A 13,268-nucleotide genomic window follows, 5' to 3' on the forward strand; every position below is an offset into this window, starting at 1 on the left:
AGGCTGTCAGATCCCCTGGAACTGGAGTTACAGATGGCTGTGAGCTGCCACGCGGGTGCTGGGAATTGAACTTGGGTCCTCTGGAAGAGCAGCCAATGCTCTTAACTGCTGAGCCAACACTCCACCTCCCCCACCCCCCTGCATCACTTCTTAAGTGAAAACTATTTGGTAATAAATATGAGGGTTCCAGTCTTAATTATTTCTGTCATGAAGAGAAGTTAAAAATATATATTCCAATATGTAAACTTCAAAAAATGTTCCTTTTTTGTTTGTAATTATGTGTGTATGTAAGCGGGCGTGTGCATGTGAGTGCAGTGCTTGCAGAGGCCAGAAGAGGGCACTGGATTCCCTTTGAGGGAGCATCACAAGCGGTGATAAGCTGCCTGACATGATTGCGGACAGAACTCAGAACCTCTGGGAGAGCCATGAATGCTCGTAACTACTGAGCTTGTTCCTCCCTTCCTCTTTGTGAACAAGGGATGGAAAATGGAAAGATAAGACCTGGGGCTTTTTGTTTGATTAGTTTCTTTGTTTGGCTTTTTTGTTTTAAATTATAAGTTGTTTCACTTACTAAGACTTTGTTAACCTCTTTTCAGTTTTGGTAAAGACTTTGAAGGGGAGAAAAATCACCAAGTTTTATGTGTACTTAGCATATACTAAATTTATCTCCTTAAAACTTAAACTTTAAATAAATGAGACTTTTTCTTTTCATAAGATAAATTCTAACTAGGCTTAGAGATGAACTTTTGGGGAAACACTCTCACTGATAAATCATTAAACATTAAAGAAATATATAATCTATTTCTTAAGTTGACTAACTGTAATTTGGGTAGGCAGTCAGTAGTCTTAGAAGTTACTAAGTTCGGAGGCAGACTTAAATCAGTTTTAGAAGCTAAGATATGCTTATAAAATCTCCAAACTTTAAACTCTCACAGACGTTTATTTTGTCTTAAAGTTGTGTGTTGCTGTTTTCCTCTCTGAATGAATTTGTATAATTCTCTTTAAATCTGCTTTTTAATAAAACCTTAATTCAGGACGAGAAAATGAACAGAAATTAAATAAGAAGACGTATTTAAGGAAGACTTTGAAAAGCAGCTCCTCCTCTAAGGGGCTGAGGACGAACTTGGAGAAGGAGCTGGGAAGGAAACTGAGGAGCTTTGGGATTAACGCAGTACGTTGACTCATTTTCTCAACATTTCCTTATGTCCCATTTCCTGTATCAGGACCCATGAGAGAGGAGAAGAAAGTCTCCAAATTTGGAGACTGATGCTGATTAAACTCGGATTAGCAGAACTCTGGGTAGAATTTGCTAAGACCTTAACAAATATGAACAATTTATAAACGGGAATAAAATGTGGACTAAAATGCATTATTACTTGTTTCATATAAAGAGTAGGTAACTTGACTAGGTTACATAGGTAGTAATGAGGGAGCCAGAGTCTGTCTGGGTGGTTATAGTATAGTTATACATTCAGAATAATACATTCTGATATTCACCTCATACCACTGCTCATTACAGAATCAGCACTTCGTAAATGTTGAATAAATGGGCAGCTGAATCAGGTTTCATTTTGAAGCCAAATTGAATTATCTTAGTATCACATCTTATGTATAAACCCTTTGTGCTTTTACAGTTCTTTATTAGAATACAGTAAGTATATAAATCCTAACAATTTGATGAATTTATTTGTGTGCTGGTAAATACATGGCTGTATATGTATGAATATATGTATGTATTGTATGCAAATGCATGTAAACATATATATATAAAAGCATGAATGTACATTATACCTGTGGGCATGCTTAATGTGTGATAGATGGGTACAGTATGTATGTGTATGTAGACGTGTATAAATACATGTGTATATAGCTGTATGTCACAGGTGTTTGTGTGTCAACATGTATGGATACAGCTGTATATTTATGTACATACATATTTGCATACAACTATATGTTCATACATGTACATGCAGACACATACATTTGAGTAAGCATATGGATACATTGTGTATCTCCATGTTTGTATGTTTATATGTGTGTGTATTTATAGGTGTGTGGATGGGTTGATGTGAGAGAACTGCAATGAGCACCCAGGTGGTAACACAACATTTCTAGTGCCCCAGAAGGTCTCTTGACCTTGTTCCTGCCTGTCGCAGCTGCTCTCCAGCGAGAGGTGACCGGTGTTGTGACTGAATTTCCCTCGTTCTTGGGCCTCGGAGAGGTGGAGTCGTGTGCTGTGTGCTGGTCTGCATCCTCCCCTTTCGATGATGCTCTAGTCCGCGGGGTTCATGTCTGTCTCACACATAGTCGTTTGCTCTTTATTTATCTGCTGTGGCATCGAGTTGTCTGAACACCGTGCAGCTTTCTCTCTCCTGAAGATGGATAAATGTGCAAGGTTCCCGCATGCGCCCTTTAGATACTCAGTCTTGTGCGTGTTCCTTGGTGTGAGCCTAGAACATCAAGATAGGTGTCTTTCTTCTGGATATGTACCCAGGAATGACATTGCTGGGTCAAGAGGCAGACATGCTTATCTCATAGCTGCTCCTGAGTGTTTTCTCAAGTGTCCCGATCCCCACGCACCCCAAAGGGCTCAGGTGCTCCATGTCTCTCTGTGTGTAACTCCTTAGACTCTGTGGGTTTTTAGCCACACTGGGGTGGTGGGAACATCCATGCAGTATCCACGGTTCCCATGCAGATGCTCCTGAGACTAGATTTTCATGTTTACTGTCTCTATGAGTTTTGGGAATTTTAATTTTAATCAGAGCCTCATCTGTGGTTTTTCTCCTAGTGTTTGGAGACATTTTTGTTTGTTTCCTAGTTTGGGGGGTTTGGGGTGTGTGTGTGTGTTCAGAATTAGAAAAGTTTAACTTTATTTCCATTTGAAGCAGTTGTTCTGATACCATTGGTTCTATGATTCACCTTTCCCATTCATTTGAAATAATGCTTTTATTATGTGGAAACAGTTTGTGTGTATTTGGATCTGCTTTGGACCTTCAGTTACTTTACTGTGTTTATTAGCTGGTTAGTTAGTTTTTAGTTTTTTCAAGAGTTACTCTTGGTAGCTCTGGCTGTCCTGGAACTCACTTGGTAGACCAGTAGAACAGGGTTAATGCCAACATATGTCTACAAATGGAAACCATTCAAGGATAATAATAACAGATTGACACAACATCTTATTCCTTCAGGATATACACGGTATTCCATGTGAAGTCTTGAATAGTTCACTTAAAGCCATGCAATTAGCCAGATATGATCTAGCAAAACAAATGCCTGACATTCAGCAAATTCGAGAATCCCTTGAACATCAGCTCATCTGTAAAATGGAGGAGAAAGTGTCGCTGTCTTCGGGTAAGCCGCCGCCACCTCCTGGCATTTCATTGCTACAAATGGGAGCCACATTTAACAGCCATTTTGTAATTTTAAATGTTTGCAGACTTAGGCCCTGGCAGCCTTCTTACTGTCTTACTTGAAATGCTGGGCCTTGGGTTATACTTTTATTTTGAGAAGCCCTGACTCACACTTTGGGGTGGATATATACCTATAATCCCAGCACTCAGGAGGTAAGGGCAGTTGGGCAAGGAATTCAGAATCCTTCTTGGCTATATTCAAGCATATTCAAGGCCACCTGGGCTACAAGAGATTCTGTCCTAAAAAAAAAAAAAAAAAATCTAAGAACAAACGAACGATAATAAGAAGCCCTGAGTCGGGATCCCAGCCTGGGAGGCTTGTTCTTCGGTGACACCCTGGAAAGCATTGTGTCATTTACTTTGACTTTTCACTTTACCACAGAGACAATGGAGACTCATGAATGATGTTTCCCTTCCAGATAGGCACAATATCCCTCCCATGACCACCTTCCCAGCTGAAGAAGTACCCAAAGCCACCCAACTCCCCCCGCAAAGCAGACCATTGGTCAGACAGAGGACTGTGTTTACTGATAAGGTGGCTGTCCCAAAGTGAGTGTTTTCAACTGAAAAAAAAAAAAAGTATTGTTTGTCTTAGCCAACTGCAGTTGCTATAACAGTACACCACAGACTGGGTCACTGAGAGAGCAGGATTTTATTCTGGAGGCTGGAAGTTCAGAAGCAAGGTGTCAAAGGTCAAGTTCTCTTGCCAGAGCTCACACAGCGAACAAGCCCTGGTCTCCTCCTCTTTTAAAGGAAGTCTCAGCTGCTTTTCAGTTGCTGTGACAAAGCCCTATGACCAAAGCAAGTTTCAAAAGAGAGCGTTTAACCTGGGGCTCACGGTTCTGGAGGGTAGAGTCCATGACCGTCATGGTGGGAACATGGGGGCAGCCAGGCAGGCTGGAGCTGTAATCGAGAGCTTACATCTCAGTCCACAGGCACAAGGCAGAGGGAGCGAAATGAAAAGGGATGGGTCATTGAAACCTCAAAGCCTGTCTCCAGTGACATACCTCCTCCAAGAAGGCCACATCCCACGCCTCCTCGTCTTCCCAGACAGGCCCAGTGAGGACCATGCACTCAAACCTTTGAGCTTATAGGAGCCATTTTCAATCAGACCACCACAGGCAGTAATCCCGCCATGGGGACCCGACCCTTCGACTCCATTTAGTCCAGAACTCTCTAAAGTCCTGCCTCCAGATGTCACCACACGACAGGTCTGGTGGCTTACACACACTGAGTCGGGAGCAGAGGATCATATTCACAACCTCCATGTGGTCTCTGGGGATAACAGAGACTCTCGTGTTTTCCACGGACATTGTGTCAACTGTTATTTACTTAGGTGCTTTAGAAGTAATTTTTGTCTTCCTCTAATTTTTTTTTTTTTTTAGATTTAAGAAAAATACCAAAGAAAATCATTTTCTCAGAAAGTTTTCATCTACCAGGTGAGTACTGGAGAGGTTCTGGGGGTGCGTGGAATGGATATAAAGTTTCTGGGCATTCCTCCCGTGGTAAAGTGGGCACTCACTGTGATTAAGAAAACCACAGTGGTTATTCATCAGGATTACTTTTCGAGTCCTTTGTGGCTTATTATTTGTGACACGTCTTCTTCAGTTGCCCCCTCACTCAGTAGCATCTCACCACATGGCCTCCGTTAACAAAAAGGACCACCTCTGAGTTCTTATACGGCCTTCCCAGTGAGGTTTTTTTTTTTTTTTTTTTTTTTTTTCTTGGTTTTTCGAGACAGGGTTTCTCTGTGTAGCTTTGCACCTTTCCTGGAACTCACTCCGTAGCCCAGGCTGGCCTCGAACTCACAGAGATCCGCCTGCCTCTGCCTCCCGAGTGCTGGGATTAAAGGCGTGCACCACCACCACCTGGCCTTCAGTGTGATGTTTTTAACAAGCACATTTCAATAGGACGGATGTTGTTTGGGTGGCTGCGTCCATGATCACACAGGTGTCAGGTGATGTTTGGGGGCTGTGACCCCTCGTCAGGGCTGTTGAAGACTCTAGACTGACTTCTGCTGGGGTCCCTCAGGAGATAAGAATCTTTGCTCACATTCATCACATGCTTCTTCTGAGCCTAATTTAAAACAATTTTTTTTTCTGTAAATGTGATGCTTTCTTGTTTACAGAATACTTTTTTTGATGATGGTCTGTTTTTCAGACGAGGTCTTACTGTGTAGCTCTGGCTGGCCTGGAAGACTCTCTGGCTCTACTGGCCTTGACGTCACAGAGATGCTCCTGCCCCTGCCTCCCAAGTTCTGGGGTTAAAGGCGTGGGGTACCAAAGGCTTTGGGTCATTTTACAAATTAAATGAGAACATACAAAAGAGTCTTGGCACATGTGGGCACTCAGTAAATCACTGGTCTGTTTCTGTTATTAGTTCTGAATGACACTCCTTTTCTCCTGGTTGAATGTCACTGTCATTGCCTGAGTCTGGAGATACCAACACCATTGTGTCTCTTCTCTGGGACATCACTAACTAGAGACAAATAATGCTTCTTCTTTTCGTAAGCAGACCCCAGGACAAGAGCTGTTTCATGTATGACTGAACAAGTGTGCACAGGTCCATGTGATATGTGGAATTCAGGCTTTCTAAAAGTGTTTTTCAAATGGACAATGCTATCCCGAACTTGGGGTGGCAATCCACGAATCAGAAGTAACAGAATTTTAAAGGATGGAGCAGTTTGAGTGTAGATATGTTTTTCATTCGCTGAGAAGTGTTTTAAGAGCTAAGAACACTGAGACGGTACACATCCAGGTTTAGGGGACTTCAGTCCGTTTCTGTAACTGTGCTGTGATTGGCAGCTCTGAGTCTTTATGACCCCTCAGTTTTGCACATGGCTCTGGCTTCACTGCGTCCTTGTCTGTGGGTACAGGGGAGTGACCTTTGTTATACTTCTGGGAATTACCTGTATCACCTTATAAGGCAAACACATGAAATCAATAGGGAGGATTCTCAAGAAACTAAAAATAGAACTTCCATAGAACCCAGCTGTCCCACTTCTGGGCACACTCCCAAAGGACTCTAAGTCTCACCACAGAGAGAGATCCACATATACGTGTTTCTTTCTTCACTATTCAACATAGCTAAGAAATGTCCATCAAGAGATGACCAGAGAAGGAAATGTGGTACATGTACAAATTGCCGTTTTATTCAGGAAAATGTGTAGAAGTAGACATTACTTTTAAGCAAAATATTCCATACTCAGAAAGACAAATATTAAATGTTTTCTCCCATATGTAGACCGTGGGTTTTAATTTTTATATATATATGTGGGGGGTGATACATTAGTCATAAAACTAGAGGGGTCCATGAATGGGGGAAAGAGGATCAAGGAATGTTGGGAATGGAAAACAGAGAAATAAAAAGAGGGGAACGGGATGTATGTAACAAGAAAGCAGAAGCACAGTGTGGGGAGGAGTGGGGAGGGAGGGGAGGGAGAGGAGGGGGAGGGAGAGGAGAGGAGGGGGAGGGAGGGGAAGGAGAGGAGGGGACGGAGGGGAGGGAGAGGAGGGGGAGGGAGGGGAGGGAGAGGAGGGGGAGGGAGAGGAGGGGGAGGGGGAGGAGGGGGAGCAGGAGGGGGAGGGAGAGGAGGGGGAGGGAGAGGAGAGGAGGGGGAGGGAGGGGAGGGGGAGCAGGAGGGGGAGGGAGAGGAAGGGGAGGGAGAGGGGAGAGGAGGGGGAAGGAGAGGAAGGGAGAAAGCAACAAAAACAAAGTATGTATAAAAATTCAGAATAAAGCCAATTGTGTGCTAATTAAAATAACTGATTTTTAAAAAGAAAACAAAAGGCACACCTGGTTAGTAAATTCTGAAATGAGAATCAACACCCCTTTACCCCTGTTTTTTCTGACGGCAACCATACCTCCCCCGCCCGTTCTCGTTCTGACAGTCCCCCGTGCCCCCATTTTGGTCCTGATGTCCCCCTACAGCCCTGTTTTGGTTCTGACTTACACAGGACGCCTCCCTTCAGCTCAGAGGAGGAGCTTGATGAAGAGGACTTCATCCAGGCATACGTATCCTCAGACTTGCTGACCCTACAGCCATCTAAAAATACCATGGGTAACTTCGGAAAGAACTCTGTCAAAAGTGACCCGGACTGGACAGGGGGAAGTGAGATGGAGGACTCAGATGTCTCCCCAAGGCCCACAGGTGAGCCTCGACCTTTGAAAACCCCACCCAGGTTGATAGCACAGTGGTCCCCACCCAGGGGCGCCAGACTCTAGACGTCTGAGCTGGTATTGTGTGTGAGGATTATGGGGCTCATCCGAGGGCTGCCAGAGACCCGCCCATCTTCAAACAGAAGGGGAAGAGCCGGTTGAGGGTCCTGAGTGTGTGGCTTCCTGCAGCGGCTTTAATAAAATACTGTAAGCTGAATGTCTGCAACAACAGAGATTGTTTGTGTCAATGTTCTGTAAGCTGGATGAACAAATTCAAGGTGATGGCCAGCTCCTTTCCTTAAGAAAGCTACAAGGGAAGATGTGTTGTGTCTCTGGGCTGGTTCTCCTCTCCCTGTCTATCTTCATATCATCTTACCCCTGTGAGTTCATTTCAGTCCTGGTTTCCAGTTTTTATAAGGACTGTTCACATAGATCATGGACCACTCTTTAAATTGTGTGTGTGTGTACACACACACATGTATAAAGGATAGAAGTCGATGTTGGGTATCTTTTTTTTCTTCTTTTCTTTTCTTTTTTTTTTTTAAGACAAAGTCTCTTACTCAACCCAGAGCTCGCTGATTTGGCAAGATTAGCTGGCTGTCGAGCTCCAGGAATGTTCTTGTCTCCACCTCCTCAGCACTGTGATTATAAGCACATGCCAGCCTACCTGGGTTTTTATGTAGCTGCTGGGGATTGAACTCAGGTCCTCATGCTGTGTGCAAGCATCTGACTGACTAACCCATCTCCATAGCCACATGGGTCCACTCTTAAGGACCTCTCTTTAACTTAATTATCTCTTTACTCTACTTCCAACTAGAATTCCGTTCTAAGATAGCAGAACCCAAACAAAACTCAATCCATTCATCTTGGATGACCGAGAACGGCTGTCCTAATCACTGTGCTTTTCACAGGGTGCTTTGAAGGACAGACAGGCCTCCTGTGGGAGATTTCCTGTAACCTGCCAAAGGAAGTAGAGCCAATAGATGTTAGTGTAATTTTAACATTACAGATTTTAAATATATCTGGTTTAACTGTATTACATATAATTTGTATATAATATGTAATTATATAGTTTTGGAAAATAAATGAGTACATTTAAAAATAGCTCACACTTTTGTAAATACCCATTAAATATCACGTACTTGAATGAGACCACCCTCCTGTTATTGTGAGTGAAAACTGTAGCTTTATGCCTGGGCAACTATGATTTCTTCTTTTAAGGGAATTATAAGTATTTAGCTTTTTAAATTTTTTTTTAAACTTTATGCGTGTGGGTGTGTGTGTATGTGCACATGTGTGTTCAGATGCCTACGGAGGCCAGAAGAGGGCATGAGATCCCCTGGAACTGGAGTTCCAGGTGTGTGTGAGCTTTGTGCTGTGGGTACCAGGAACTGAACCTTTACCTGGAGGAACAGCCAGGGCTATTGACCGACCCCTGAGCCAGCGTCTCTCCAAACCCAGTTTTCCCCCAAACCCAAAATATCTCAGCTAGTTTTATTTGAGTGATAAATAGTTATGTGTGAAGCTGAAACTCCTTCAAAGCTGACAGTTTTAGAGTTATTTGGAACTGATGATGATACAGTTTTTCCAACCCTTTTCTTGACTGTGTTCTGTTGCTCCCATAGGAACCTCCATTCAGATCCAAACTGACACCATTGAGAACATGGTCTCACAGCAGGGAGTTGGGGATAAACCAGTTACTGGGGTAAACACTGTTGAGACACTCGCAACACTCGTCAAAAAGGAAGGACTGCAAGAGTTAAAGGTGAAACCACTTGATAATTAATTCGTCTCTCGATGAAGTGATTAGTAAATATATTTTATAGTGAAATGAAAGTCAGATGTGACTAGTTAATATAGTAAAGGCTGACGTTTTGTCTTGATTTGTTCTTAGTATTGCCTTTTTAACCATTCCATAGATGATCTGCTGTCTGAGGGGAGGTATGGATCGAACAGTCTGAAATCTGAAATGTCCCTAAGTGCTAAACTTTTTAAACATTGGCATCGACTCAGAAATTCTCAGATTTTGAGATCTGAGATGTAGCGTAGTGGAGCCTGCAGGAGGCTCTAGGTTCAATCTCAAAGTTTCTGATTTGGGTCATACTGCATTTGGAACGTTCAGATTAGAGGTATTGACACCCAATAAAATGTCTGAAAATATCCCCAAGCCCCAAACCCTATCTAATTTGAAACAGTTCTGGCCCAGTCTTTTCAGTTAAGGGCTATTCAACCTGCAATGCATGTTTGGATGTTTGGGCATCACATTGCGCAGATTTTCACAATTCCGTCCTTCATACCTGCAGACATTAGATGCTTTGACCACAGCAGTGCAATGAGCTAGAACTGGGGCTTCCACATCTACTCAAAGGACTTTTCTGATACCTGGAAGTAAAATCAAGACTTTTAAGGGTTGGCCCCACCTGGGGGTCAGAATCATTGGAGAGGCCTGGAAGGTTCTGGTCAGATGGTTGTGTAGACTGCATCCTCCAATACTAGTTCTTCTTTTCAGTTCTGTAACCTAGCCACCCCCCACCCTCCATTCTTCCACGGGACTCAAAGCAATCTGTTGAGCTTTCTTCATTAGTGCTTTTTTGTGTTAACACACACACACACACACACACACACACACACACACACACACAAAGAATGTCAGAATGCTGTGCCATTCAAGATGACATGGCTGTCCTTGGAAAAGGCTTGATGGAAATGTGCTCCCTCTAGTGGGGTCTCATTCTGCAGGGCTCCTGGGTGACATATCTCACCCTGACTTTTAGAGTTTCCTCCACCTATGATCCTTCTATTCTAGAATTTTCTAAATTCACAATTGATAAAGAAAAAATCCACATCATGAAAAAACAAAACCTATAAATTTCAAGATGCGGGTTTTCAGATTCACTTCACAGCTCTGCAAAGATGGCTCCATTTGGGTCCCCTGTGTCTTCTAGCCTCCTCCTTCAGTGTCAGGTGCTCAACCTGCACCACAAAATGAACCAGAGGCACTGTTGCTTTAGGAAATGCAAGTTATTCTCTGTGTTTCTCTTAGTGCGCAGATGTAGATGCTGATGATTGGGACATATCATCCTTAGAGGAAGATAAATCTTTGGAGAAAAAGATAGAGCAGAGGGAACCTCCACCTGTGAAGAGAGATCTAAATTCCAGTCACGTGCCAAGGGCCTGGGGCCCAGTGAACCCTCGGGAATTCAAGGAAGAAGGTTCGCAGTTTTCACTCTTATATATTGATGGGTTGTGTTTCTGTAGTGTGCGTGTGTGTGTGTTCATGTGGGTGTACATTCATGTACATGCATGTGGAGGCGTGTGTGTGTTCATGTGGGTGCACATTCATGTACATGCATGTGGAGGCGCGTGTGTGTTCACGTGGATGCACATTTATGTACATGCATGTGGAGGCAGAAGTCACTGGTGTCGTTCCTGAGAAGCAGACGACCTTGTGTTTTGAGGCAGGGTCTCTCACTGGCTTGGTGCTCACCAAGCCCATTAGACTGGCTGGCCGGCCAGAGTCCCAGGTCTGTTCCTGCTCTCTCAGTGCTGGGAAACAGTGGGTGCCACCCTAACCCATGACCTTTTTAAAGTGTGAGTTCTGGAGATCAAATTCCTCATAACTGATTTGCAAGCACTGTACCAATCAAGCTAGCACTTCAGTTCCAAGTGTTTCAACTTTATAAATATCTGCTTTTTGTCACACTTTTATACGATCAGGCAGAAGCACTGTTGGGGGCGTGGGTCATAGCTCAGTGGTAGAGCACTTAGCCAAAACCAAAACCAAACCAAACCAAATGACACAATTGTTATACCAAGGATCTTGCTTTTTCTTATTATAAGTTATATGTGAATATTGATAACTTACTTCACATATGTATAAATCATTTTAATTTTTGCTGTAGTGTTTCACTTAACATTTTAATGTTATTTTTTACAATGTCCACGGAGATATTCTCTTCACACAGATGCCCTCAGATATTAGACTCTCTGGGCTTACACATGGATGAGAACATTCTTTTCTCAACCTTCCAGTATTCCTTTATTTCCTATTAAGTACTTTCCTTCGCTTTCTTCCAAGGGGGTTTTTTTTCTTAATAACATTATAGTCAGTGGAACGGATCACAAGTGACATTGTACATAGGAACGCTTCCTGTCCACCCGAGAGCCTGGATGGAACTCAGGGAGTCAAGGAACTCTCAATAGGCCTAGTGTCTAAATTCAAAATCATAGTGTTTGTGTGTGTGTGTGTGTGTGTGTGTGTGTGTGTGTGTGTGTGTGTGTACATATGTATATTTTGTTTATTTTGCTTGTTTGGCTTTTTGAGACAAGGTTTCAACTGTGTTACTGTGTGGCCCAGGGCTGGTCCTGAATGTTCAGTCTTTCCACATCAGCATCTTGAGTACCGAAATTACAGATGTGCCAACTGTTATCAAATTTGGGATGGTTACAACTTGTGTACCAAGTCAGATCCAGCCACCCATCCCCAATTAAAAGAGCCAGCTTGACAGTGGGAGGCAGACAAGGGAGATTTATTCAGTGTGGCTGCATTGGGAAGAGGGACAAAGATGTCCAGTGACCACCCCAAGTCAAAGTTCAGAGGGCCAAGAACGTCTACAGCTGAGCAGTCTGTCCCCCGTCCGTCCCCGTCCGTCGTCCCCCCCCCCCCCCCCCGCCCCCGAGGCGTCATTGCTTGGGATTTAGTCTTAGCCTGTAAGATGATCTGATTTGTAAGAACTGTAGCATCTCATTCTGGAGTAGGGCCTTTTCCTTCTCCCACCATGAGGTTCCTGGGGGAATTCTCATTTCTTTGAAATCCATTGTTTCAAAGGCCTGATAGTCATATTGAATGACACAAGTAACTCTTGAGAATATCTTCACTTTTTCCACACCAGTTACACCACCATGCCCAGCTGGAATTTGTTTATATATTTTAAATCAAAGTAATCCTTGTACATGGTAAATGAGAAGATGTACAGAAGGACTCCTCCATGGCATTTCTCACCGTCTTTAGTATCTGGTGAGCCGTTCCCGCATCTCTCAGTAATGGACTCCACCCTGCTTCTTGATTTGCCCACTTCAGACATTAGCTTCTGATGCCCTACCGAGATGGCGGGGGTGGGGAGGGGTCTTCACCCCCATCCTCTGCACCCCTCGTGCTGCTCTGTGTGATTTTGTGCCTATAGATTCCACAGTCATGTCTCCTGTCTTCAGCGGGTCTTCTCGTCCCCCTCAGGGCCTTCTCAGCTCTGTCCCTTTTCTCTTTTCCAATATGTCAGCTGTGCACTTACTGTGACATGATAACATGGCTGTAACATAGCCATTATGAAGTTATCTCTGCTAAGGATTCATAAAAATCAAAGACAATGTTTGAGAAACATGGCCTCGTAAGGAAATGAGAGGGTGCTTCAATGCCAGGACCCTGCATTCCTCGGAGAACATTCTAGAGTCAAGAGTGGAACTCTCAGCTGGGTGGTGGTGGCACAGGCCTTTAATCCCAGCACTCGGGAGGCAGAGCCAGGCAGATCTCTGTGAGTTCGAGGCCAGCCTGGGCTACCAAGTGAGCTCCAGGAAAGGCGCAAAGCTACACAGAGAAACTCTGTCTCGAAAAACCAAAAAAAAAAAAAAAAAAAAGAAAAAAGAAAAAGAGTGGAACTCTCCACAGTGTTCTATTCCCATGGCTCAAAATCATGGCTCTTTTTAATT

At 43.6% G+C, this 13,268-nt stretch overlaps 1 protein-coding gene across 4 annotated transcripts in view; it reads left to right on the plus strand.

Moving 5' to 3' along the window:
* The window catches only part of Dzip1 (DAZ interacting zinc finger protein 1), a 50,822-nt gene that overhangs the window by 36,150 nt on the left and 1,404 nt on the right, over positions 1–13,268 (plus strand). For all 4 annotated transcript variants that reach the window (XM_028868212.2, XM_037208323.1, XM_037208324.1 and 1 more), the window contains 7 exons: positions 1,035–1,171; positions 3,186–3,348; positions 3,827–3,956; positions 4,793–4,846; positions 7,364–7,557; positions 9,191–9,330; positions 10,609–10,777. In XM_028868212.2, coding sequence (XP_028724045.1) covers positions 1,035–1,171; positions 3,186–3,348; positions 3,827–3,956; positions 4,793–4,846; positions 7,364–7,557; positions 9,191–9,330; positions 10,609–10,777 — 987 coding nt within the window. The remainder of the gene's footprint in view (positions 1–1,034; positions 1,172–3,185; positions 3,349–3,826; positions 3,957–4,792; positions 4,847–7,363; positions 7,558–9,190; positions 9,331–10,608; positions 10,778–13,268) is intronic.

The sequence above is a fragment of the Peromyscus leucopus genome, chromosome 9 (assembly GCF_004664715.2).
Source record: "Peromyscus leucopus breed LL Stock chromosome 9, UCI_PerLeu_2.1, whole genome shotgun sequence".
Taxonomy (NCBI): Eukaryota; Metazoa; Chordata; class Mammalia; order Rodentia; family Cricetidae; genus Peromyscus; species Peromyscus leucopus.